The 23,682-nt window shown below is 42.0% G+C and overlaps 1 protein-coding gene across 4 annotated transcripts in view; it reads right to left on the bottom strand.

The window, feature by feature from the left end:
* LOC119503463 (SH3 and multiple ankyrin repeat domains protein 2-like) overlaps nucleotides 1-23,682 on the bottom strand; it is a 236,632-nt gene that overhangs the window by 58,862 nt on the left and 154,088 nt on the right. For all 4 annotated transcript variants that reach the window (XM_037795273.1, XM_037795280.1, XM_037795288.1 and 1 more), the window contains exons 14-17: nucleotides 20,944-21,057; nucleotides 13,315-13,396; nucleotides 6,821-6,903; nucleotides 1,522-1,646 (exon numbers count right to left, since the gene is read on the bottom strand). In XM_037795273.1, the coding sequence (XP_037651201.1) occupies nucleotides 1,522-1,646; nucleotides 6,821-6,903; nucleotides 13,315-13,396; nucleotides 20,944-21,057 (404 nt within the window). The remainder of the gene's footprint in view (nucleotides 1-1,521; nucleotides 1,647-6,820; nucleotides 6,904-13,314; nucleotides 13,397-20,943; nucleotides 21,058-23,682) is intronic.

The raw sequence follows: 23,682 nt of genomic DNA, 5'->3' as shown, positions 1-23,682 counted from the left end.
GAGCAACACAACCTCCTCTCCATGCCAGATAGGTAGAGCCAGAGCAACACGACCTCCTCTCCATGCCAGATAGATAAAGCCAGAGCAACACGACCTCCTCTCCATGCCGAATAGATAGAGCCAGAGCAACACGACCTCCTCTCCATGCCAGATAGGTAGAGCCAGAGCAACACGACCTCCTCTCCATGCCGAATAGATAGAGCCAGTGCAACACAACCTCCTCTCCATGCCGAATAGATAGAGCCAGAGCAACACAACCTCCTCTCCATGCCAGATAGGTAGAGCCAGAGCAACACGACCTCCTCTCCATGCCGAATAGATAGAGCCAGTGCAACACAACCTCCTCTCCATGCCGAATAGATAGAGCCAGAGCAACACAACCTCCTCTCCATGCCAGATAGGTAGAGCCAGAGCAACACGACCACCTCTCCATGCTGAATAGGTAGAGCCAGAGCAATTGTTCATGACAATCAATGTCTGTATTTTAATGTAATGTATTTTACGAAATTCCTTTTCCGTTCGTTTTCCTACGAATGTCCAGCGACACGTGTCAATTTCTGCTCGCTACATGCATACAGTCTTTTCAAAATAAATTTCCGCCTTCAAAGGAAACAACTTCCTTAGGTTTAGGCAACAAAACTACTGAGTTAGGTTTACGAAAAGCTCATGGTTTTGGTTAAAATAACTCCCGAAGCGGCGTAACTTAAGTACATAAGTTACGTGACAAATATATCAAAGTTGACTTCTGGTTTCACATGGGACACCATCTCTGCTAACCCATCCACCCCGACCTCCTCCCTACGCAGTGTTTACTGCTCTATTTCCTGGTTGACAATTACGTTGTGGGATATACATGAATTAGAGTGCATTGCTTTTTGTAGGTATAGCTACAGTGCAACAGTGTATGGGAACAGTCTCACAGTCTGCACGCTTCAAAATGCTTCCTTCCATCCACGAGTCACTAACCCAATCACAAGTGGCAGGAGTCTGCTGTTGCTTTAATTGCATTCAATTAATTAAAATTAAATCTGACGATTTCACAGTAAAAGTTTGCTAAAACTGTTTCAAATTAAGAGGCACTAGTGTATAATAAAGTTCTCACAATTGTCTTCAATGAGCACATACAAGTGAGCAATAAAACATCCAAGAACATCCCTGAACTCAGCACATACAACCACACTTTGCTCATTAGGATTCAAACTCAACTCCAAGAACACACATATTTATAGAAGACTTCAACATCAACGTCAGCTAGTTAAAGCTAGTGTACATTTAATGCTCCAGCTGACTCCATTACATCAACATCAGAATAATCTTAGCATCCTAGATTACCAACATGCAAGCAACCAGGAGCTCAAAGACAGAACCCAACAACAGCAGCGACTGAAGCCAGAAACCAAAGCCAACATGTTTTACCAGCGTTCATAAGCACAAACCAAACACCTCAGGATTCATCATTTGCCTGACCATGCTGGACCAAGGTTCAGTGAAAATAGGTTTGAGAAATGTAGCCGCTCTTACCTCGATGAGGAAGTCCCCCGTCCGGAGCCCCGCCTGCCATGCCACTCCTCCCTCGTCCACCGACTCCAGGTACTGCAGGGCGGGGAAGGCCGGCGTGGGAGTAAACTCCTCGATGGGCGTATCCGCTGCACAGCGACAAGGACAGAGGTCGGAAAGATTATAGAGAAAGCAAAAATGAACCGCAGTAACACAACAATACTCTGTAATGAATTTGACAATGAAACAATGTCAACAAGGACAGTTCAGCTTTACAGGAAAACAATAACAATGTAATTAACAGCATTATTGATGGCTTTATCCCATCTAAATGCAACTAAACTAGAACTATATGATATAAGTCAAATTGTCGGCTGTGAAAACAACCTATTGGTATTTATTTCTGTGTTTAGCCTAGCTTAGCACAAAGCTATGAAGATGGAGTTAATGGTAAACATCAGGGCTAAAACGATACACCTATCTCCTGATTTGATACTATCAAGATATCTGGGTGCTGATTTGATATGTATCGCCATACGTCATACACTTCTACTGGCTTTTACTTTGGAAAATATCTAAATTAATCCAGTAAAAATGTTTGATTTTCAGCATGTATTTAGTCAGAGAAGTCAAATATATCAGTCATTGTCAGGCATTAAATGTCCAGCAGCACAAAAATCAAAGAATGAAGACATTTCCCTCACAGATTAGTGCTATTTTCTTTTTAATTATTAAGGGACATGTAATGTTTTATACTTCTGGTGAATATAATCCAATCTTATTTCCATATATGTATTTTGTTTATACAGTTCCCTTTGTTAACACCTTATTTTGAAAACCAGGCGTAGTTACTATCTTCTAACTTCTCCAAGGTGGTCTCTAGCTCTCCCGTCAGCTCCGTTCTCTTTATCCATCCATGGTCAGCTCCATCGGGGCCGTTTCAATGCAGAGAACATAAATGTCAGTATCTGGGTGCTCTACAGTCGCAGCGTCGGCCCATTTGACCACGGAGATGAGAGCGACAGCCGGATTGACCGCACGTTACCGCCAGACGATAACGTTTCCTGCTAACTATTTCTGACTTTTTTTTCTGACATATTTCAGACATTTTTCAGACTTTTATTCAGACATATATCAGCCTTTTTTCTGACATATTTCGGACTTTTGTTTGAACATATTTCAACCTTTTTTGGCTTTTTTCTGATATATTTCGGCCCTTTTTTGGGAAATTTTTTGGGCCATATTTCGTACATTGGCATTTTTTCAGAAATATTTCAGCCTTTTTTAAAAGAATTTTCAGACACATTTCGTCTTTTTTCTGACTTTTTTCAGCCTTTGTTCTGACTTATTTTCAGACATACTTTTTTAGAAGTTAGCATGCAGCTTTAGCCGTGATGTCTAGCTCTGCTTTTCCTGTCAATGTGTTTCCATCCTTTACTGGATGTGTAGTGTTTACCACGCTGGATTTAACATGTGAAGGTGCAGCTTGTATCCACGCAGACTCTCCGATGTTTTTCTACTTTCTTGTTTTGGCTCGCTGCGGTTTGTTTTGGTTGACGGATATGGAACGGATATGACGTCACGTTACTCAGACTATAACAATAAAAGCAGTAACTTCCTTCTACCTCCACATAGACTCATGAAGCAAATATATCCATTCTGTCTTTAAAAATTTCAAAATCATAAAAAAATAATTGTGATACATAGGTGAATCCATTTATTTTCCCACCCTTCATAAACATATGGCTTCCAGCAACTCCAAAACTGTCGCATTCATCTGTCTTAGCTTGCGTATTTATTTTATTTTCATGTCATATAATACAGACTGTAATTATAAGGGGGAGAGGAGGTGGGGGAGAGAAAACCTTCCTGTCAGCCTTCTAGCTGTAATTCTGATTTGGGAGATATCAGGCTGCAAAGACTTAACTGGCAGTTCAATCTAAATAAAAATCCAATATTAACTCTAATACATTCAGTTCAGCTAATTAAAAATGAATTAGACACGCCGTGTTTCTATCTCACTTTCACTTGTTAATGAACTGCTACAAATACGCAACACAATAGCTCATTTTGCCTGTTTACATGGTGTGACTCTCTCTCTCTTCACCATGGACGTACATGTGGTAACACGGTTAGTGAAGCAAAAGCATCTCTGGATAATTGATGCCTGAACGAGGAGGTTTTCCCATCGCAACACTGAGAGGATGCAGCATTAGATTCCTGACTAACAGCAGCTGGACCTGATCCTTAGAGAGGGACACCCAGGTGTGCTGCTGACAACATGTCATGTGTAAATATAGACGTTTTCGGACATATTTTTGTTGTTGTGTTACTTTTGATGGAGGCTGACAGTTTCCTCCTGCTTCCAGTGTTTGTGCTAACCTAACGTTGCTAGTTTGTAACACACAGAAACTCACCAGAATAAAGCAGATATATACATCTTAATCTGATTGACAACAAACAAGCATTATTCCCAAAGTATTCCTTTAATAAATTATAATATTTTTAAAAAGTCTGTGGTGTCAGAAAGGACCGGCTTTGTGGGAATTCTCATGAGATATTCAAGAGTCTCTGTGCACCTTTAAAAATCCATTTGTGTGTTTTTTAGGATATTTAATGAAGGAGAGGGAACAGACAGCTTATTGATTAGCGTTGTTTGATGGAGTCTGCTGTCTCTGATCAAATATGTATCAATAACCTGTTACTGTAATTAAATGTTTTTCTCCTCAAATACTTTCAGAAACATCTTGTAGTGCACTGTTTAGCTGTAAAATGAGAAAGTTTGTGACCCAGCAGCCATGTTGAGATCCGCTGAGGAAATACCAAGCACCGCCCGCCAGCCGGAGCACAGCCAATAGGAACGCTTTCTCTCTATCTCTCCCTGAAATGAGCTGTGATTGGCCAAAGTCTCCCGTCACGGGCTAGATTTCTTAAAGGTTCCATATCGTGCTCATTTTCAGGTTCATACTTATATTTTGTGTTTCTAATAGAACATGTTTACATGCTGTAATGTTCAAAAAACACATTATGTTCCTCGTACTGTCGGCCTGAATATACCTGTATTTACCTTTCTGCCTGAAATGCTCCGTTTTAGCGCATTTCAACGGAATTGCAATGGAATTGCGTTGCTAGGCAACAGCTTGGGTCCATGTTTACTTCCTGTCAGCTGATGTTATTTACATACACTGCAACAGGAAATAAACTGGGACACATTTAGAATGTTTAAAACCGTGTAATGGTCTAAATATTGTATATTTGTGACATCACAAATGGACAGAAATCCTAACGGCTCATTTCAAATGCACAATTTCTGAATACGGGCTGCTGTGTGTGTTTCTCCGTATATTGAGCGTTTTGATAGTTTAACAGTATTTATAAAGCACTTAAAACTGCTTTATAATGTAAAAGACCTGAAAATCTCACTTTTACAATATGGGACCTTTAAAGTCTGAAAACAGAGCCATGAGGAGGTGCAGAAGTCTCTCTCAGAACACTTGAATTACAATATGCTGATAAAGGTTATTATGACATTTTTTGCCCAATGATGCCAAAAACTTGTTGCCTACTGAAGCTTTAAGTGCCCGTTGTTGTTTTTGCTCCAATCTTTTTGTAGGTAATGTGTGTTTCAGTATGTTTCAATGAGAAAAACAAAGGTTGCAAAGTTGTTTTACTCAGCGAGATGAGATGATGAAAAGTAGCATCGGTTGCCATAGGTAACAGACATAAAAGTTGATAAGCGATGTTGGATATTTAGGATTTCCTAAAGCCTAGTTAGGGCTTGCTTCTGTAATACCAAATTGGGAAAAGATCTTAGATTCTTCCTTCGTTAAGACTCAAGAGAGGAAGATTGTGTGATATGACCCCAGTTTAACCGTCCAGCCTGTACTGTACAATGGCTCCATTCTCTCCACACACACACACATGCTCTCAGCCCATCCTCCCTCTCTCGCTCTCGGGAAGGTTAAAGAATATTGCGGCGGGGAGAAACCAGTGGTGACAAGTGACACTTCCTATAAACTCATCCTCCTACCGGAAGACACAGCCCGGGAGCACGTATAGAGAGGGTTTGGTGGGGGTATTTACATGATGTGATGTTTCTTTAGGTGTGTGACATTGAGATGGAGACAGAGAAGAGAGATAGAGAGAGAGATGGATGGAGAGCAAAAAAAATACAGCAGAGACGCAGAGAGCAGAAGAGGATGTAAGCTTATGTGACAGCTCGAGCATCAGTGAGTGTTTGTGTGTGTGTGTTCACCCCCGTGCAGGATAAGCTCGGCTGGGTCAGTTCCCCGGGGTGATAGCAGAGTGTGTCAGAATGACTAGAACATTCCTCTTGTTTTTCCAAAGCCAAATCCCTCTTTCTCTCTCTCCGTCTCTGCCTCCCCCCTCTTCCTCTCTCTCTCTGTATACGTCTTCAAAAACAGAACGTACTAAATTTACCTCTCAACAGTAACTACGGCGGCGTTAGACCAATTGAACCGCACCGCACAGTTGTGGAATGCAACGTGGATTATGACATGGCGAGAATCGTCATAGAAACCGACGCAGCAGCTCAAACTGGCTATTTTTAGAGCCAATCTCACGGCCTGCATGGTGAAATATCAAACAAACTGCCACGGATGGATAGATAGGCCACTCGTATCACAGCAACTCATGATGATGATGATGATGATGATGATGTGGTGGGAAGAGGTAGATGATGCTGGCTGGCGCTGTGAGGCAGGCAGGTACTCGACAAACATAAAACCTGTTTAGCAGATTTGGATTTCTTCTCGATGATGTCATATTACAGATGTTTACGTCAGAGCAAAGAGGTGGATTAAACCTTTTACAAAAACGTGAATATAAAAATGTGCAGCCCTGATGACAACACAGTGATGCCATCACTGTGTGTGTGTGTGTGTGTGTGTGTGCACGGGGCTCCAGGGGAAGTCACAATAAAGTTGCTTTCAAATGTATTTTGATAGCAGAACTTATTTGCATGTTTTTGCATGCTCTTGTTGGAGGATGGAGGATGGAGGGGGCTACAGCATCACTCCATGCACTCTCTCTCACACACACACACACCTCTATAAGATGCTGCACATTAATCCATGCATTCTCTCTCTCACACACACACACACACACACACACACACACATACACAAAGCTCTATAAGATGCTGCACATTAAATAGCACCAGAGAACATTATGCAAGTATAAGTGCACATGTTGAATCTTGGTGGTATGATTAGTGCTACAGGTTGTGTTAGAGGAGACTGATGCTGATTTTTGGAGAAAAAAAAAAGCACAAAAAAGTGAATAAATGAATAAATGTTCCTACCTTTAGCCCCTCGCAGGACGAAGCCAAATCCCTCATTCTCCTTCTTCTGGAGCACCACGGTCTTCTCGTCCACCACGCAGTCACTGTGGAGGAGATGGCGAGCAGAGCGCCCGTTAGCACAGCCCATCATCCGCAGCATGGCCACGGACGCCCTGCCCGAGTGGAGGTTCATGCTGCTGGAGGAGAGCTAGTCCTAGTCCTAGTCCTAGTCCTAGTCCTAGTCCTAGTCCGGCCAGGGCAGGGCAGGGCAACCCCGACCCCACCCCACCTCCTCCTCCTCCTCCTCTATCTCTATCAGACGGGATGACAGCGGCCCCGGCAGCCCGGACACAGCATCTCCACAAGAGAGGGAAAAAAAGAGAAGGAAAAAAAAAAAAAGGGAGACGACGAAAGAGACGCGCCTCCCTCCCTCCCTTCCTCCCTCCGCCGCCGCTGCAGCCGCTGCAGCCGCCTCTCCCTCCGGTCTGCAGCGCGGTTACCCCCGGTAACGGTGGTGCTGATGCTGCTGCTGCTGCTGCGACATCAGAGCTGGTGGCGGTAGCGGCTAATGGCTCATGATGAGGCGGGGAAGGAAGGCTGGAGCTCTCCGGGATGGGGGGGTGGAGGTGGTGGAGAGAGAGAGAGAGAGAGAGAGAGAGAGAGAGAGAGAGAGAGAGAGAGACGGATGGAGAGAGAGAGAGAGAGAGAGGGATGGAGCAGCAGAGCCTCGGTGTGAATGGATGGATGTCTAGGTGTGCGCTGCTCTGCAATGTGCAATCAGCTACCGACTGGCTGGTGGGGAGGGGGAGGGTGTGTGTGTGTGTGTGTGTGTGTGTGTGTGTGTGGCAGAGAGAGAGAGAGATGGGTGTGTGAACGGTGGGGTGTCATATGGTCTAATTTACTGCCTGATCACTGACTGATCACTTAATTGATTAATTAATTAACATGTCTGTCCTTCTTGTTTCCCAATCAACACTTTATTAGAATCAATCTCATTTATTCCCTTTGTAAAGAAAGCTTTCATTCTAAAAGCTGCCCCCCCCCCGTGTATCTACAGCAAACTTACATCAAATAACTTCATAGTGAAGACACTAAGAAACACAGATGTAGGGGTTTGTTACAGCAATATGTTTGGATACCATATATAGGTAGTAAAAGAAACTTAAAGGGACTGTTTGGAAGAATCAGAAATATCTTGTTAACAGCAACACCTGTGGCCGTTAAGTCAACGAAAGTCAGCATCGGGTTCGCCTTGTGCTCGCTCTACATAGACATGAACGAGCATCGCTCAAAACAGTGAGGCGACACACGTCAGCTAAAAGCACAATATCACTCTATATTTCAGCTGCTTGGCAGTAATGTTAGCTGACCAGACCAAGGTCTCTCCATGAACATGATTTAGATCTGATCCTAGTGCTTTTCCTGCTTCAGCCTCCCTTTAAAGGGACCGTTTGTAACTTTTTACACACTTTTTTATTGCCAGTGTGTGAACAGGTTGTAACCTAATCTAAAAAAAGACCTTCCGCGACTTTCTGGGTTTCCTCTATCAGCCTGTAGACTGCTTTTAATGTGATGAACCCGGGCCGGTTTATACCGGGAAAATACAACACGTGAAGTCATGCACGCTCGCGAGGGTCTTTATTTTCAGCTCCGCTTACAGGGCTAACAGTGTGCAACCGTAGCTAATGTTCGGTTAGAAATGGAGTCCACACTTGCCAATAAACGACCAGCACCCCCACCACAACTCAGACTCCCAACACAAACTCCACGGAGGAACAAAAAAACTAACTCTAATATCTAGTTGAAGCTCGTCTTGCAAAACAGGAATGTGACCGACGTCGGGTGAAAACTAGGATCAACATTGGCCGGGCCTTCGATTCATGGAGGGAGCTTCGTTTACGAGCATAAGCGCAACAGGACGCTAACTGTCGTTGACTTAACAGCCACAGGTGTCAATGTCAACGAGCAGTTTCTGATTCTTACATAGAGCCCCTTTAAAGTCTAAAGAAAATCAGACGCACATAAATGTTTAACACGAAAGCCACTAATTTCTTTAACGCATTAACGCAACTTTTTAGGTTGTAGTGCGCTCAATTTTAAAGTTAAGTGAATATGCCATTTATGATCTATGATAATATGGTATCCTATGAAGCTAGAAAACCGGATGAATCCATCGGTACCAACCATGTCATACTAGCCCGTTGCTAAGGAGGTTAAATAACGCTCCAAACTGGAGGAAGGAAAAACTGTCATGGTCATTTTCAAAGGGGTCCCTTGACCTCTGACCTCCAGATCAGTGAATGTAAATGGGTTCTATGGGTACCCACGAGTCTCCCCTTTACAGACATGCCCACTTTATGATAATCACATGCAGTTTGGGGCAAGTCAAAGTCAAGTCAGCACACTGACACACTGACAGCTGTTGTTGCCTGTTGGGCTGCAGTTTGCCATGTTATGATTTGAGCATATTGTTTTATGCTAAATGCAGTACCTGTGAGGGTTTCTGGATCAATATCTGTCATTGTTCTGTGTTGTTAATTGATTTCCAGTAATAAATATATACATACATTTGCATAAAGCAGCACATTTGTCCACTCCCATGTTGATAAGAGTATTAAATACTTGACAAATCTGTCATCATCAATCAATCAATGTGTGATTAATTTGCGATTATTCACGATTCAATATTTGAACCGATTGACAGCTCTAACATAAACTAATTGTCTACAGGAATACTCTATTATTGTAACTTTTATAGGCTATAACTAGATAGATCTGCATGTCTGGATTAGCTCGGGGGCAAAAATGTGGTAATCAAATTACCAAAAACCCGGGTAAAATTATCCTCTTTGCCTGCCTAAACAAATGTTTATAGCTAATAACTTCAGATTTATTTTAGATGTATTTGTTAAAATGCTGTGCAGTCAGCCTGCAACTGCAGCTTGAAATGAATATATTACAAAATGCATATGACATTATGTCTCCCATTTCCTCCCTTTAACTAACAATAATAGCAGCTGTGTGTTGCTGTTGTTGTGTAGCTATATGAGGAATCCTCCATATGGTGATGACGCTTCTACAGAAGGATTAATCCAAAATTAAAGTCTTGACTCAGCAGTAAACTGTCTAATCTTCCCCCGGAGCTCAGAATATGTCAACCAGGAACAGCTTTTTTTTTTCTCCCGCAGGTCGCTTGTTTTTTGGAATAATAATAATAATAAAATGGTACGTTCCATCCTCTCATTTCCCTGCAGTAATCATGGCCGGGCCTGGCGTGCTGACACTGATCAGAGTCATGTGATAAGAGCTGGGGAGAGGTGCAACTCAAAAGGCCAAGTTTGAGCCATCCTGAGGTGTTTGCGGTAAAGGGTGCATCATTCAGCTTATATTAGGAGGAAGGATTACACTGAAAAGACACGTGGGATGAGAGAGAGAGAGAGAGAGAGAGAGAGGGGGGAGAATAAAGAAGGAGAGAGAGGTGCGACTGCCATCCTAGCAACAGTTCCCTTAGCAACGCAATCTGTCTAGAGAGGAAGAAGGCCTGCACTGCTGACACACTGAAGGTTATCTCCCAGCATTCCCTTACACACACACACACCAACACACACACATACGCATACACTCTCTGGCCCGTAGTGGGCGGCCGCTGGTAATCACACCCTCATCGCCCCAAATCTGACACGGTGGCAGCTTCAATAGGTCAGCGCGCCGCAGCGTGCACAAACGGGCTTTGACAGTTTATCGAAGGTGTCATCTTGTTCAACAAGTGATGAGACGAGGGCGGGGGGTGGGGGGCTGCTCTATCAAAACAAAGTGGAGCGTGCAGGATGTGGGACATGCTGTTGGACAGGCTGTACGGGGATGAAGTGGAAGCTTTCCCCGGGGACCACGCTGCCTCAATCTGGGCTCCAAACGTGGGAGTCTGCCGTGTATTTATAGTCTAGAGGAGAGAGAGGGTCTGTATGCGACGTAATCAGTCAGACCATTCATCTCCTGCTGTCCACGTGAAACTTTTTATCGGAGTTTGGAGGTCTGGCTCAAGGGCACGGTGGTTACCGAGCTATTATGCTGCATGACAGATGGCTGCTGGAGGAAATTGTGATGCACAGTAAACTATCAGTCATCGTGGACGAGGACGAGGCCTTCTAACCTCTCAATGGCATGCTTTGAATGCGGCCAGCGTACTCTGCCTCATTCCTCCGCACGCTTTCATTTGTGCCATGTGCCGTGTGACTCTACGACGACTCCTCCGGGCGCCGGCGTCATCAGCGTTTTTCTCTCAGACGGCAGAGAGCTGATGCATCATGTACAGAAATCCACATCTGGCTTTCCTAACCTCTCCTTCTCACCCTCGCCGCTGCTGACTGAGGCAGCGGCGAGGGATCGTCTGTCCACGAGTCAGATTTGAAGAGTCATGGAAAAGATGCCGAACACCGTCTCAGTGCAAAAGTTTGAGTTGTCAGGTCAAAGCTTTCAGTCTTACACCATCATCAGGACATGCAGCGTTGAAGAGTCAGCAACAAACACATGGGAACATTTCTACTGCTGCCACTATGAAAACAAACTGCTCTATTTCCTAAAATGTGTTACAAGAAAACTCTTTCTCATAATAAGATCTTTTTTATTAAATATAGAAGGCTGCAATGATTAAAATTGGAGGAAATCTACTCTGTCAAACAGGTGTGAGGTGAAAATCTGGCTGAAATGCCCCCAGCTTAGATTTGTTTTTATGATTACACTTCATGTCTGATTAGCTTTCCTCATAAGACAATCAGCGCGTTTTCATCCCAACTCGTCACATACTGACGCTCTGTCCGACCCCTCGGTGTCACTTTTTTTGCTTAGGTTCAGGCAACAAAACTACTACAGTTAGGTTTAGGAAACATCAACATGGTTGGGCTTAAAACTATTACATTTGTACAGTGTGTTCTTTAAAGTCACATCTTTAGTCTACGCAACAATTCACACTGGGCCAACCAGCCTCCGTCGCTGCACCGGGTGAGAGATGGTTCACCTTGACCCATATTGGACACTTAACTGTAAAGACACCTTCCAGCATGTTCAGAGTCCTGCCCGAAGAAATTCAGCAAAGTAATGAGGGAAATGTCACGCTGTCCTTCGCAGCCTTATCACCACACACATTTTATATATTACTACACGGGCCTGACATTTTGTCTCGCAGTGCACAGAGAGCAGAAGTAATTTAAAACTGACAAAAAGGCCACTGTGTGCCCAACAGTAGTTACTGTAAATCTCCTCCATCACTTTGGTAGAATAGATATCAGAGCATGTTTGCTATGTTGGATCCTAAAGAAATGATTTACAGGACTTCACAGACTCCAGGCTTCAGATGTACATTACCATCTTGTGGAAGCCTGTTTCATTAGTTGATGACAGACTGTCGGGTAAGAATCATTAAAAAAGGAATGACGATGACATTGACCAGGACTTAAAATGATTCTAAAATGATGTTTCTGGACAATATCTGTCATTGTTTTGTGTTGTTCATTGATTTCAAATAATAAATATATACATACATTTACATAAAGCAGCATATTTGTCCACTCCCATGTTGATAAGAGGATTAAATACTTGATAAATCTCACTTTAAGGTACATTTTGAAAAGACAAAAAATCGTGCAATTCATTTCCGATTCATCGCTATTAAATATGGATGATCATGCGATTAATCGCAATTAAATATTTTAAACGATTGCCAGACCTAGATATTACATGAATGGATTATTTCTTAATATATTCATTGATATATTTCAAGCATTTTAGTGTCTTAACACCTATATAGGTAGTTTAATCTATAACCAGGCATCAATATCATATATGTTGAGTGTAAAAACGGAATCTGTATAGTAATTAGTAACTATAGCTGTCAGATAAATACGGTGGAGTAAAAAGCACAATATTGACCTTGACCTATGAAGTAGCAAAAGAAATGGAAAAACTCAAGTACAAGTACTTTAAAATTGCAGTAATGTATTTAGTTCTACAGCTGCTGCATGCCTGATGATGACGGACGGATGACCTGGTGTGATCAAACAACCCAGAGCTCATTCATGCTCCTGCTGAAGGACGTTCAGCTCACGTGGGATTGAGTCTTCTAATTGTTCACGCTGGAGAATATACACGCGCTGTCTTTCTCTCTCTCTCACACACACATCCATCCTTGTTTCTTATGCATTGAAGTGACAGAAGAGGAGAGTCGAGCAGAATAACTTAAGAGCGGAAGACGGTGAGAACCTTTAGATTCAACGTCAGGTACCATTAGACGGGACGTTCTCACTTAGCTGAAAGGACACGATTGCATCCTAAGTCCTCTCTTCCTACTACTATTTTTCACTTTTCCACACTCAGGAACAGAGGAGAGGTTTCCATCAACTGACGATTTAAAACCAAACAGGTCGACATAAAGACTTTAAATTTAACAGAAACATTTTGAACCAATCAAAAAGCTTTAAAGATTGTTGTGTTGAATGTTTACTCTGCGTGTGAGGTCTCACCTGGAGGCATCGAAGCTGTCGTACGAGCCCACGGTGTAGTGTCTGAAGAGCTTCCGTCTGTCAGCGCGGTCCGCTCGGGAATCTGCCAAAACACAGCAGAGTCAGATCAATACCCACATCCCATTTGTGACCGATAACGGCAGTTTACAAATCACCGCTGTAGGGAGGAGAGGCGTTCTGTGGACGGTGAAACTGTTGACAAATAGCACTTTACAAATGCTACCACACATGAGACTGAGCCGCCTCCTACAGGATACAACCCAATAACACTTCAGGACATTTGAACTTTTGTCATGTTAAGTGTTTTTTTGGGAGAATTATCAATAAAGGAGAAGTTACACCTGTCCTCACACTGTCAATATATACATGCAAACAGGGTCTGAAATGAACTCTTTTCACTGTCTGCCACTCAGAAACTTTATCTGCCACTTTTGAAATCTCTGCGATAAATTAAGGAATAACATTTTAGATCTGATGTCATTCAATGTTTGATATATTTTACTTAAAAAACATTATATACACGGTAAATAACAGTGTTCGAGTGTACACAGTCCTGTACTGTACTTTGTGAATGAGTTAAAAATCACCTATTTACACATCCAGCAGACACAGAGCAACATTAGTATCCATTTGGAGCCCTTTTTCTGGTCATTGGAGTCAGATATTCACTCTTGTCTGCTCTGTTTTATGTCCACTTTCTTCACCAGCTGGCTGTTAACTTTGTCTATCTGCGGTCCGTTGCAGGGCAGGTAACACACAATGAGTTCATCACAGCTGTTCAGCTGCTGGTCGACCAGAGTAGAGTTACTGTGCTGAAAAAACAAATGCAGTTTTGTTTTCTACTATTATTATTTCTTCAAAGCATGATTGCTACTGACCCATTCAGATTTATTATATATATATATATATATATATATATTTTTTTTTTTTACATGCTTTTATGTTTTTTTTTCTATTTTCTATTCATTTTTCTTTATTATTTCAATCATTACTTTGAATGTATCTTATATTTTTATATTTTCATTTACTCATTATTATAATTATAATTATTATTATTATTATTATGTACTTAAAGTATATTTGATACAAGGATAGGTTCATTAGCAATAATATATACAGTAATTACCACATTTTTTTTTCTATAATTATCAATTTCTTATGTTATTTTATTTTTCTGGTTTCAATATTTGTTTTAAAAACAAAAAAGAAATGTTAATACACGTTGAATTTAAATTGTAAAAAAACAGAAGTGATATTTGTTTTATGTATATTTAAAATCTACAGTGAATTATATAAATATTTACCGATAATTTGAGTCAATCAGTGATTGAAGCCAAAAAATATGGGCTCCTAAAACTGTCAGCGGCTCCCGTCTGACATCAATCAATAAAGATTGAGAGGAGTGTTTAAACAAAGATCCAGAGGGTGGCAATATTGGCTAATAAATGGGGGAATAAGAGACTTGACCGTTTAATCTACAACTGCAAAAAGGTGTTTGTAACATTGGCAACGTGTTGAGGGTGAAAACAGAAGCTGAACACGTTGAGTATCCAGGACACATTTAGTCAAACGCTGGTATCAATAAAGTGAATGAGATCCTCCTCCTTTATCTGCCTCCCTTTAATCTACCATTCCACTATTAAACGGTAGATTTTCACCGGCTAAAGAAAGCAGAAAAGATCAGGTTTTATATATAAATAAAAAAGTACAGTTTAAACACAAACATGACCTCCGGAGTGAAGATCTATCTCTCCGTCCTACTCGGCACCGTCTCCTCCTCTCTTTCCATCCCTCCTTCACATACTCTCTCTCACACCAGCTGTCACACTTTCACAGAAACTCCATCTCCTCTGATCCGGCTTAGATCTTGTCATCTTTGCAGGAACATTTATTTCTCTCCCCCACTCCCTTCCTCCTCCTCCTCCTCCTCCTCCCCTGACTCTATGTCCACAGTGTCAGATCGGAGGAGGGAGGGAGGAGGATGTGGCTGGAAGAAGATGACCGACCAATAGAGATGAAAAATGGAGCTTTGTTTTTTTACAGTAAAGGAGGGAGGGAGGGGAAGAAAGAAAATGGAGAGAGAGAGAGAGAATAGTATATCCACAACATCACACTGCATAGCAACTGCTGTCTGACTGCAACCAGCTGGTTTCTATGGTCACAGATCAATAGAGATGCTGCATGTATGTGTGTGTGTGTGTGTGTGTGTGTGTGTGTGTGTGTGCATAACTGAAGGTGAACATAAAGCATGATGTTTGTGTGAAAATGTGCATGTTACACTGCATCTGTGTCTTTGTTCTGTGAGCTGTTTATCCTGCGAGCATGTGTATAATCGTGTGTGTGGATTGTGTCGGGGATCTGGGCCCCTCTGGGTTCCTCTTCCAGGTCTTTATTTTTTCCTCCTCGCATCCTTCACTCGTATCTCACCTAGCAACGCGAGGGAGAAGATGCGAAAATGAGATGGAGGAATCTGCGCGACGCATTATTTGTCAGATGGGACATCACTCAGTCTGTCCTCCTCCTCCTCCTCCTCCTTCTGAAACAACATCATTACCTGCAGTGTGACATGTTGCACAGCTTCATCACCTGTCACTGGAATCGTAACGATGGATGTCTCTGCACGGAGTTTTGTTTTGCTCAGATTATTATTGCTGTTGTACTGGAAGCTGCCGTGGAATATCTTGTCTGTGTGTTCAGTTGATTTTATTGTAGAGCTGTCAATCGATTAGAACATTTTTTATCAGTTCTAAATGAACCTTAAAGGGAGATATGTCCAGTATTTAATCCTCTTATCAACATGGGAGTCGACAAATATGCTGCTTTATGTAAATGTATGTATATATTTATAATTGTAAATCAATTAACAACACAAAACAATGATAAAAAACAACAACCCTCACAGGTACTGCATTTAGCATAAAACAATATGCTCCAATCATAACATGGCAAACTGCAGCCCAACAGGCAACAACAGCTGTCAGTGTGTCAGTGTGCTGACTTGACTATGACTTGCCCCAAACTGCATGTGATGATCATAAAGTGGGCATGTCTGTAAAGGGGAGACTCGTGGGTACCCATAGAACCCATTTACATTCACTGATCTGGAGGTCAGAGGTCAAGGGACCCCTTTGAAAATGGACATGACAGTTTTTCTCGCCAAAATTTAGCATAAGTCCATTATAACTACTTCACAGACACAGAGTGGAGAGAGGACCTCAACTCAACAACACTACCTCATGACAAGTAACCGCGGCAGTGCTACTGCAGGGCTGACTTTTCTTTCCCATTCTCCAGGAAAAGTGCGGTGGCAACGCGCTTTGAGTTCAGGCTGGTGCACGCCAAGGGTAGAGTACGAGCAGGGAGGCAGGGAGGCATCTGATTGGTTCTTTCCAAGCGGACCGCGATGCAGTGATCGGTAGACGTTTTTACAGGATTACAGAAGCTACAGATGACGGCTCTTTTCCGGTCCTTTTTCAGAGCTCATCAGTAATGGATCGCTGTCGGGGAGTAAAGACCATTTCAACCAATAGAACAGATAGTGGAGACTGGAGAACATTGTCAACCAGGCCTTTAATCAGGCTGTTCTCATCCACTGTTCGTACTTTTACCTACAAAAAGTAATGCATTGTAATTGTAACACGCAGGGCTTCTTCTAAGGAAGTCAGGTGACGTAGTATAAAGAGCGACACAGTCTATGTAGGGAGGAGGTCGAGGGATGGATCTAACAAACACAGGACTCACCCAGGAGGCCACTGTTAGTGTCCCGTGTGAAACCAAGTCAACATTGGCTTATTTTACCTTCCTTTTGTTATGCAACTGACGTACTTCACCAACGCCAACGTGTGTAAGTTACATAACTAGCGTAGCTTTTAACCCAAACCACAATGTTCTCCTAAACCTAACCAACTAGTCTTGTTGCCTAAACGGGTTCTGCACTGTTCAGACATTCATGAACTGTAATCGCTGTGGTGATCCTCTGACTATTCATCTCGCGCCACCAACAGGTCAACATGTCGTCCAATGGTCTGGTTTATGACCAAATACCTGCAGAGCTGAAGACATTCCCATCAGCCTCAGCTGTGCTCTGTGTTTACTGCTAACGAGCTAACTATTGATTAGCCTGATTTTACTCGACTCGTGGTGAACATCTGCAGTCTTGAACTGTTTTTAATCCTGATTTGATGATTGTAAATTCCCACAGCTGGATCACGAACCGGCCCCAGATGCCTGGGGGGAATATAATGTTGTTATGTATAATCTGCAGTTAATGGGTAACGAGGTGAGATAAGATAAATTAAGATAATCCATTATTAGTCCCACAGCAGGGGAATTTGCAGTGATGGGGTGCATGCACAATGCACATTGCTGTACATTATCCCGCTTATTACACAGCTACTTACTTAAAAAATCTATAATTTGACACAAAAATGGTCCTCCAGAGTCCGACATCAGCTGTTATAAAGAAATAACAGACCGTAGAACGCCGTGATTGACCAATCAGAATTGAGTATACAACAAAGCCGTGTAATAATTTACTGTCATTTCTTCCAACATAACCTGTGTGTGCAAAACAAAATGTGAAATATTACTGCACATTATTGTATTCATCTTTTACAGCCTCATCAGATCAGCAGCAGCATCCAATTTGTGAAATAATGACCAGCGCAGCGAGTCCAGCTGATGCCTTCTGATGCTGAGTAAATACAGCATGCACGGTGTGATATAACAAACACTTTCTAACACACATTATGCATCCAACCAACACATGATGAGCCCCGCCGCTGTGGCGTGGCGGGAAAAACTGAGAATTAGATTTTCCCAAAACATCAGACTGATAGACAGCAAACATGAAGTTGATAATATTCATGATTTTATAGCATGCTGCCCTTGAGTCTGTTTAAAGTGAGAGTCCACTGATTCTACACGCGGCTGTTTGCAGGTGTTGGAGAGTACTTTTGATTCAAGAGGAGCTGCGTCAAGTCTTTGTTTTAACTAAAGAATGAGCATCCATTAGTCAGCTGGCATTGATCATACTTTGTGAGTAGGGGCCGACAAATTCTTTTACTGTGATTTACACGTTATTTCGAGACATGCTGTTTTGAAGATATGATTGATTTTTCCTTTCAGTTTCTCTAATTCATTATAACGTCTTGAAATGTACTCAGATGGAAACCTGCTGTTGTAGTCAGCCTCCTTCTCAGTGAGGTTAGAGGATTCACTCTCAGCTCAGTTACTCACAGAAAAGCTTTCAGCTAAATCTGCAGCGCTGGCTTTCTGGTCTGGGAGGCTGGAGCAAACCCCCCGCACCCCCGACACCACTATACCTGCTTAACCACTGAGCTGTGTGTGTGTGTGTGTGAGAGTGTGTTTCCCATACATACTGTAGCTCCTCAAGTGCTCTCCAGGGTCCAAACCTGAACCCTAACAAAGCATGTCTAAGCAGGGCTTAATCCTGCTGCATCACATCTATTGAATTAGAGGGATTAGAAGCTAAAGGTGTTTAAGTTACAATCTGAATGTGTGTATGTGTGTGTGTGTGTGTGTGTGTGTGTGTGTGTGTGTGTGTGTGTGTGTGTGTGTAAAACCCTGATAGGTAGCACGCTGCACATCTGAGAGAGGGAGAACAAAACTACTATTAGGATCATCTGAACCTTGCATATAAATGTCAAGTATTTCAGGCTGTGTGGTACGACGGAGTATCAAGGCCACACTGAGTGAAAAAAAAATCGGAGATTTCGAGAAAAAAGTCGTAATTTAATGAAAATAAAGTCATAACTTTACGAGAAATAAAGTCGTAACTTTACGAGATAAAATGTAATGTCCTCCTCCTCTAAAGAGTTAGTTTCCCCAACAGGTCCGTTTGGTTCTTTCTTCAGAATAAACTCAGTTTCTTTCACATCTTTTCCACGTCCTGATCCTGATGATAATGTGGTGCTGATGAGCCAAAAGATGTAGTAGATGTAGTATGTAGAATAAAGTATTTGGTTATTTGTGAAACTCAAACTAAAGTAGAACTTCACAAGATGCTCCACGTTCCTCATTTTCACACTATTTACCCTCTAAAATAACACGTACAATTACTACTTTATAATATTATCACTTTATTCTCATAATATTACAACTTTTTTTATCATAAACTTATGACTTTATTTATTATTTGGTCACTGTTCTATGGGTACCCACGAGTCTCCCCTTTACAGACATGCCCACTTTATGATAATCACATGCAGTTTGGGGCAAGTCATAGTCAAGTCAGCACACTGACACACTGACAGCTGTTGTTGCCTGTTGGGCTGCAGTTTGCCATGTTATGATTGGAGCATATTGTTTTATGCTAAATGCAGTACCTGTGAGGGTTTCTGGACAATATCTGTCATTGATTTGTGTTGTTCATTGATTTACAATAATAAATATATTTGCATAAAGCAGCATATTTGTCCACTCTCATGTTAATAAGAGTATTAAATACTTGACAAGTCTCCCTTTAAGGTTCATTTTGAACAGATAAAACAATGGGTGATTAATTGTGATTAAATATTTGAATGGATGGACAGCCCTTAAAGCTACACTTTGACTCAGACTAACTAGCCTCTATCTGTCATATGGAAATCATTCCTCAGTTGCCTGTTATTTCCACAATCAGCCTCAACTGTTCAGCTCCATGCAGGCCGTTCACTGCCCGTCTAATTGCAGCACACACACACACACACACACGCACACACGCGTGGCGGCCCGTGGTCTTGGCCGAGGCCTTTGAGTAGATCTCTGCGAGCCGACATACTGTGCTCCCATTTCCTGACAGGCTTTCTCTTGCAGGCAGACCTGGGGGCAATTTGGATGTGGCACAGTGTGAGAGGAGCTCCCCGTGCCAATGGCCTTGGGTTAGGCTTTAAAATAAGCCACCCAGAAGAAGGCAAGCAGCGAGAGAGAGAGAGAGAGAAGAACAAGTTGCCCCCCCCCCCCCCCCCCCCATCTGCCTCTATCGTTGCTGACATACTCCTAAGAGCAGGGAAGACTAGGAGAGCTGGTGGGTGTGGGGGAGTTGACTCCAGCAACACTGTGCTTTGTGATAATGTCAATAATTAAACACTGTCAGAGAATAGAATACCACGGGATGAAAACCATTATGGAACAAGGAAGAGAGCAGGACAGACAGAAGGAAGACGGGTCTTTTCTAAAAACCTGCTCCAGACAGCGCTCACTACGAGCAGCACACAAAGACGAGCGAGAGGGATCGCAAGGACAGGGAGGAATGTGATGTGTATGGGGGGACGGAGCGTGGCGTGATATGTTCATTAGCTCGCACCCAGAGGACATCAGAGCACAGCTGAGTTAGCAGGGCAATGTAGCGCTTATCTCTGTGCACCGCAGCCCGGGGAGACGGAGAGAGACCGGGAGACAAGCAGACAGAGGAGCAGAGACACATGCAGCTCATGAACTGGAGAAAAAAAGAGACCACGTGCCATCACGCTGCCTCAGGAGCCTTCAGCGTTTAGCCTGAGCTTCTGTTCTTTGTTTCCCCCTCTCTCTCTCTTTCTCGCCAAAAAACTGGGTGATGGCAAACAGTGCGTGTCCTACATAAGTCAATGTCCCACCTCCAACCATGCGGCCCCGTGTGATTAGACTTACAGCTCCTCTCCTCGGTGGCCTTGGCCGGGATCTCCTCCACGCAGTCGGCTGGAAACCAGCCCACCTGGCCGCGGGCGCTGCCCTCCCAGAAACCCCCCTCTCCGATGCTCAGAACTGGACCGAGGGGAGAGAGAGAGAGAGCGGAGCAAAGTGGTCGGGAAAGTGGTACGAAGAGATGAATTCAGAGCACAGAATGAAGGAACAGAACACGGCGTCCCCAGAGATCATTTCATTTAAATTGAATAGAAAGTAACACTGAGGCAAAGGTTTCTGCTTATACAAAGTCTCCTACAGTATATGAAAATTGATGCCAACTATCCCCAGAGCAGTAAAGGACGTTATAAAGGATGTAATAAACATGAGTAGCTGCTCGGTGTTTGAAATATTGCAATACAAGACATTATTCATCGTGGAGCTGATACATTTGGATGCATTTTAAACTCCCACATCTGTTAGAGGTTGTGATTAAATGTCATCCGTTAACAGTGTGAACTGCAGGAGCATCGAATGTTGACGAGCTCACAGTCTTATTAAAATGTTCTTCCAAAATCAGTTTGTGTGAAGACGTTTGTGATAAGATGTTTGGAAAATGGTCCTTTGGTCTTTATAAGGGCATTCTGAAATATAGATTTTTCTCCTTTCGGCTCAGTTTTAAGCCTCGTTTATACTCGAGCAAGGCGCCGTGGCAGGCGAGCTATACGAGCACGCACAAAGGCGTTTATCCTCAACGCGTTGTCTGCTGCATTATTCTCCGAAAAGCCAGAGGGCGTACGAACAAAATATTCTGTGAATAAGCACGAAGTTATTAACTTATTTGTTTATTTAATTTATTATTATTATTACTTTTTTTTCCCTTTGTAATATTATTCTTATTATTTTTTATTTTATTATTTTTTTTTTAATTATTTTTTTAAAAATTTTATTTCAATTTGGAATGCTGATGTTGTTTTCTCTAGTGTACTTATTGTGTTTGTTTCTAAGCTCAACTACTTAAAAATACATTTATAAACTATTGTAATTACGAACTGTAAATTGCATTTACGAAAACAATCTCGAAAAAAAGGGGAAAAAAAGTACTAAAATACTAATTTAAAAAAAAAATTCACCTGCAAAACGCCATAAACCAAACCCCTCAACGTACCGTAAACTCATATCTGATATTCATGAACATACTTTATCACCTTTATACAATCTCTATAAAGAAAAGAGTCCAGTATTAAATGTTTTATAATGAAAAAAAAAGTTGAAAGATTTAATATCCTGGAAGTATTTACTCAAAAGATCTCCTGTTTTTAAAGCATTTAAAACAAATTGTCCGTCTTTCTAATTCATTATTTCACTTATTAAAGGGACTGTATGTAAGTTTTTACACGTATATCCGTGGAGTTTGTGTTGGAGTCTGAGTTGTGGTGGAGGCTGGTCGTTTGGTGGTGTAAGTGGACGTTAGCTATAGTTGCACACTGTTAGCTCTGTAATCCAAGCTGAAATTAAAGGCACTCGCGAGCGTGCATGGCATCACATCCGTTGAATTTTACAGAAAAAAAATTAAAATGTCCCGCATTCTTCACATTAAACTACTATTACATTACTCTACTGGATGATAGAGGAAACCCAGAAAGTTGCGGAAAGTCTCATTTTTTAGGTTAAGTTACAACCTGTTCACACATGTTTATACGTGTAAAAACTTACATACAGTCCCTTTAATTTAAGCTATTTGTGTTTATCTTATAGTGTCCGTCACGTCTGAAAAGCTGTGACAACTCGTGGAGCCTTTGCACTTTGATGCATGATGTAATTTTTTAGCTCGCGCACCGGAGACATTACAGTGAGCATAAACTCGGCTTTATGTAGATAAAGATCTGCTTCATTTTAACCCATAAGGACCCATGGTGACACAGGTCCTTTAAATGCTTTGGAAAGTTCCTTACGCAGCTTCATCCTTGACTTTAACTCATGAAGTCCCTGAGTGACACATACTGAGCATCCTGGTTATCATGTGACAGGTCATGGTGTGCCAGGTTAACATATGTGACAGAACTAGCTAAATTAAAAAGCTTGTTTTCTGTTGCTAAGGTAAGATTCAAGCCATTTAAGAATTCTAATTCTTTATTACTTTATTACATTTAACCTGTTGTGAACACATTTCTTGAACAAATTGATACAAAACAATTCAGATAAATACCGTTGTGACATGTCTGTCACATCGGGCCTTTAACCTTAAAATTGTCAAGGAAAACCTAATGTGACATATACGTCACAATAAAAACAATCATTATGATCTGCTCAGTTAATTCAGAGGATTCAATGATATTTAGTTAATATAATTTATATTGTTGAATTCAAAGCACCTGCTCTACCAGGTGAGCTTCCAGGGCGCCCCTCCTCTTTGATTTCTCAGTAAATAATATACTTTGTGCCGGTTCATCAACCTGCAGCGGCTCTTAGACGGTTTACTACTTAATGTCTGCAGATCAGGACGACGTTATTCCTCTGCATCTGTGTTTAGACTCTCGTTTTCATCAGATATGCTAATTTGCTGCTTGATTTTCAGTTGTCTCATTCTCAGACACAATTATGAACTGAAGGCAGCGATGAATCAGTGCCTTTTATCTGCTGTTTGATTTCGGTATTCATCATTCATCCTCCGAGGAGAGGAGGGGAACTCTATTCCTCTCTCTCTGGTCGGGGTCAGCGGTGAGTTTAACTAAATAAATGTACTCAAGTACTGTTCTTAAATAC

Source organism: Sebastes umbrosus, chromosome 2, assembly GCF_015220745.1.
Source record: "Sebastes umbrosus isolate fSebUmb1 chromosome 2, fSebUmb1.pri, whole genome shotgun sequence".
Lineage (NCBI taxonomy): Eukaryota > Metazoa > Chordata > Actinopteri > Perciformes > Sebastidae > Sebastes > Sebastes umbrosus.
Note: the sequence above shows the minus strand (reverse complement) of the source record. Positions and strands in the feature narration are given on the sequence as shown.